This window comes from Hippocampus comes, unplaced genomic scaffold (genome assembly GCF_001891065.2).
Source record: "Hippocampus comes isolate QL1 unplaced genomic scaffold, H_comes_QL1_v1.1 scaffold89, whole genome shotgun sequence".
Classification (NCBI taxonomy): domain Eukaryota; kingdom Metazoa; phylum Chordata; class Actinopteri; order Syngnathiformes; family Syngnathidae; genus Hippocampus; species Hippocampus comes.
The window spans coordinates 357,940-362,484 of record NW_017806077.1 but is presented as its reverse complement, the minus strand read 5'-3'; the positions used below and the strand labels follow the sequence as shown (position 1 = coordinate 362,484).

At 47.5% G+C, this 4,545-nt stretch overlaps 2 protein-coding genes across 2 annotated transcripts in view; both read right to left on the bottom strand.

Annotated features, from left to right (window-relative positions):
- Nucleotides 1-1,238: 1,238 nt before the first annotated feature.
- LOC109530790 (claudin-8-like) lies at nucleotides 1,239-2,851 on the bottom strand. The gene has a single exon (XM_019894685.1). It carries the CDS (start codon nucleotides 2,425-2,427, stop codon nucleotides 1,429-1,431), a length of 999 nt encoding a protein of 332 aa, XP_019750244.1. The 5' UTR covers nucleotides 2,428-2,851; the 3' UTR covers nucleotides 1,239-1,428.
- A 687-nt stretch (nucleotides 2,852-3,538) lies between these two features.
- The window catches only part of LOC109530770 (uncharacterized), a 1,887-nt gene continuing 880 nt past the window's right edge, over nucleotides 3,539-4,545 (bottom strand). The window contains exon 3 of the mRNA XM_019894646.1: nucleotides 3,539-4,543. Within this exon, the coding sequence (XP_019750205.1) occupies nucleotides 4,185-4,543 (359 nt within the window). The 3' untranslated portion in view covers nucleotides 3,539-4,184. The remainder of the gene's footprint in view (nucleotides 4,544-4,545) is intronic.

The following is a 4,545-nucleotide window of genomic DNA, read 5'->3' as shown; positions in this document are numbered from 1 at the left end:
TTTGAGTCAATTTCTAGGATTAAAGACTCCTGATCTTTCGTCAAAAATTTCATAATTCCGCTCAAAACGATCCGATTTTTTATCTGCGTGACGCCTTACAAATAAACAAACAAAAAAGAAAAAGCGGCTGCTCCAACGTACGCTCAAACTGAAAAGAAATTGGGGATGGACAATGACAGGCGCAGTCCAGTTTCATCGTGTGATTTGGCGCCACCTGGTGGTGAGTAGTAGCACTGCAGATGATACTCACCACAAATTGTAATTTCAGTGGCTTTTTCACAGCTGATGTATTTAAAACCCGAATGCAATTCAAAAATAATAATAATGTGACTTCGGAGATTGTTACATTTTAGTTGTATTTATTTTTCCTTTTTTTTTTTAAACCATTGTTGACTACGTATTGCTTTGCCGTCAGACACTTGCGAATTTTAAGATGTTGCCGAAATCATTGCCTGTATGTAGTACAATTTTACAACAGTGACAATTTGGTCCATTTTGTGGGCAAATTAGTTCTAAATCTGAACAAAATGGCATCCCGCGTTCCACCACGTGTTAGCCTCCACCGTTTGTTCTTCATTAACACAAGCCATAAACATACGTTGTCAAAACGTTGTCACGGTTCAACATTCGCCTGTTAACCAAACTCACCTATTCGCTGTTATTACTCATATCTGTAGCGAGTAATAAAATATTCACGTATTTTCACCACTCGCGGCAAGTTCCACTGTAGCCCAAGACGAAGCAAAAACAGAGTTCAGGTATGAAATAGCAAATCTTTGTTTCCAACCAACATGAATACTCAGTGGCTTTTTCACAGCTGATGTATTTAAAACCCGAATGCAATTCAAAAATAATAATAATGTGACTTCGGAGATTGTTACATTTTAGTTGTATTTATTTTTCCTTTTTTTTTTTAAACCATTGTTGACTACGTATTGCTTTGCCGTCAGACACTTGCGAATTTTAAGATGTTGCCGAAATCATTGCCTGTATGTAGTACAATTTTACAACAGTGACAATTTGGTCCATTTTGTGGGCAAATTAGTTCTAAATCTGAACAAAATGGCATCCCGCGTTCCACCACGTGTTAGCCTCCACCGTTTGTTCTTCATTAACACAAGCCATAAACATACGTTGTCAAAACGTAGTCACAGTTCAACATTCGCCTGTTAAACAAACTCACCTATTCGCTGTTAGTACTCAAATCTGTAGCGAGTAATAAAATATAAAAATATTGGTTTGGCGCTACCTTATGGTGTCTATAGGCAAATGCAAACCTTTTAGGGTGCGCATCAATTGCTCACGTATTTTCGCCGCTCGCGGCAAGTTCCACTGTAGCACAAGACGAAGCAAAAACAGGGTTCAGGTATGAAATAGCAAAGCTTTGTTTCCAACCAACATGAATATGCTGCGATGGTTGCGTTTTGTTCAGATGTACATGCCTGGGCTGCTCCCGCTGTAAGACGACGGATCAATTCTGGATGATTTATATGGAATGAAAACGGGCGTTTGAGGTGCGGGGTGGAAGCTGGATTGATAGGACATGCTGGGGTTGTACGTGAGTGTGTATGGTGTGCTGTTGTGGCTCAAGTATAAGGAGTTGACCGGCGTGTAGATGCTCCCCAGTGGGTTTGAGTGCCTCAGGGACGAATGTTGGGCCGCGCTGCCTTGATACGAGCGGAAGGTGCTTTCGGTCGGGTTGAGCACGACGGCGTCTCTCTGATTGATGAGATATTGACTGTTTGGGCCTTGCTGGACGGGGTAGGGTGTGAGGCTGGAGAGACTCTGGATAGGCTGGTAGTCCATCACAACGGGCTTCCTCAGCGCAGCGGGGTGGTACACGTCCGAGGACCTTTTGTCCGACATCCGCAGACCGCAGAGGAACAACAAGCCGGAGCCAAAGAGAAAGGCGCCGGTCACCCAACCGATGTAAAGCGCGTCTCCCAGCTCCCTCCTCTGGGCGTCGATCAGCAAAGGGTTGTAGAAGTCCCGGATGATGACGTGTCCCGTCCACGACACGGGGATGAAGACGCAGACGGAAGCCAGGAGCTGCATGCCGCCGGCGACCGACAAGATGGCCGCCTTGACTCTGTCGTTACCGCGGAAGCAGGAAGTGCAGCGCAGTCCCAACGTAGCCAACAGGAGCCCCAGTCCCGACAAGGCCAGGGAGCAGCACATGAGGCCCCTGGCGGCCTGGAGCTCGGCGGGCAAGAACAGGAGGGAGTCGTACACCTTACACTGCATCCTGATGTTGGCTTGCCTGTAGCAGTTCATCCACAAGCCCTCCCAGCGGCTTTCCATCACCACGATGTTCTCCCCGATGAAGGCCGTCACCTTCCACATGGGCATCCCGGTGGTGGCGGCCGCCCCGATCAGCCCCACCAGGCCTACGCACACGGCGGCGAGCTCGCAGATTCCTTTGACCATCGTGTTCCGCAGCCCGGCTACGTTTGGATCCCAAACAAGGAACTAAATGCTCAAGGCCATCCCCCCCCACGCCCCCACACCCCAAGTCCCAGTGTAAGGCAGCCTGTCAGCGACGTGCCTGAGGCTCAGCTGATGCGTTTGTGTACAGTCACATGAAGCTTGTTGTGGGAAAACGGCTTCACGGGCACCTGGTTGGCTGAGACGCATGAGGGTACCACGCTGCTTGTTTTGGGTTTGCTACTCCTCTGGCTGTATGCTGCTACGTCTACCGCAGCAACCTCACTCTTTATGAACGACCACGACGCTGCACTTAGAGACTGAACAAAAAATATTCTATTGATCATCAGAGTGCGACTGCCTTCGTACTGGTCTCAGCCACATAGTAAAAAAAAAAAAAAAGTCAGCGCCAAGCTAGCAAAAATAAGTTGAAAACAAACGTCTTTGAAGAGCTACTAAACGAGAATAGGGCCAAATGGTTTCCAGAGTAACAATCGCTCAGACATAACCTGGAGTGGAGTTCCCCTGGGAAACGTTTGAAGTCCACTAATTTTATATATGAAAGTTGAACCAAAACTCCTCTTGGGTGAACTCTTGCCAGAATATAAGACAAAAGTCCAAAGTGCTCAGCGCATTAAACACAACCAGTAGATTGATAATTGAGCTATAGTTTTATTTCACATTACAAACTAAACATATTAAAAAACAAACAAACGTTTTTTTAAGATGTTTCAGTTCACCTACACGTCCACTTCCTTGATGAATTTGAATGACCCGCATATAATCCAGCAGTTTTGCTCTTGGACTCGGTGACAATGCAAAACAGTTGACCCCCCCCTCCCCTCCTTTCCCCCCCATTGTGGACTCTTTGTATCTTCATTCCAAGCCATTTGCAAATTGCGGTCACGTGACCCTGCTTATCGGGCTACCGGCGCTCTCTTGGCAAACTCAAAACCGTCCACGCCTTAAACAAGCAGTCGCTCTTGTCACGCCAACTTGCGGAATAGGCCGCTGATTTGGTCGGACTTGCGGTAAACACTCCGACAAAAAAAATAGATGTACAATATAACACGAGTTGGACGTATAACTGTTATCTATGACATGTGAGCCAATGGAACCACTTATGTCTTTATTTTAGAACAAGGTGTGTTTATGCATGTACAGCAGGTAGTGAAATTCACACGCGATGAAATGATGTCAAAAGGTGAAGGAAAAGTCCTCGGAGAGAGAGCAGCGACCAGAAACACTTCTCAGGCGCAGTCTTTGTGTTGTCTGCCATTGGAATGCGTACAGGTAGATGTTGTTTTGAGTGTATAGAAGCTCGGCAAGGGTGTTAGACTCATTTTCCGCATGGGCCAGATTGAAGGCATATTAGTATGTGAAAACAATTGCCCCTGCTTTGATCGTAGTTTTATGTTTTTGCTCACAACAAATTAGTATTGTCCAGTTTTTGTTAAGAAAACCAATTCAAGTGTGTTTGGGTACGCAAATGTTCAGCCACGGTGAAAACAACGAATCCATTCTCCCACAAATACGAAGTAGACACGCTTTATTTGCCTTTATGGGCCGCATAAAATGACAGGCTGGGCATGATCTGGCCCCTGAGCCTTGAGTTTGACACCCGGGAAGTAATCATTTAAAAATGAACGACACATAAAATACTCTCCTATTGAAAAAAAAAATAAAACGAATGTGATAATCTACTCACTGAAATGCGTTCCTCGACATGAAATGTACGACACGGTTGCTTCAGTTAGCGTTCAGAGATACGCCACCCCGCTGCGTACAGACGGGTACCTGGACGGTTGGCTGGACTGGTAGCTGTAGATGGTGGAGGGGTGTCTAGACAGGACGGGCTGGGCCCGGGCGGAGGGGTGTCTGGACAGGACGGGTTGGGCCTGGGCGGAGGGGTGTCTGGACAGGACGGGCTGAGCCTGGGCCTGAGGGAGCAGCACCAGTTGCTGAGGCTGCAGAGGCCGGACGGGCTGCGGAGGGTACGCCATGTAGTCCGAGTTCCCGGAGTAGACGTAGCCCCTCGCGCTTTTGCCTTCCGACCGCACGTTGCAGCAGGTGAACACGCATCCTCCGGCGAATAGGAAGGCGCCGGCCCACCAGCCGACT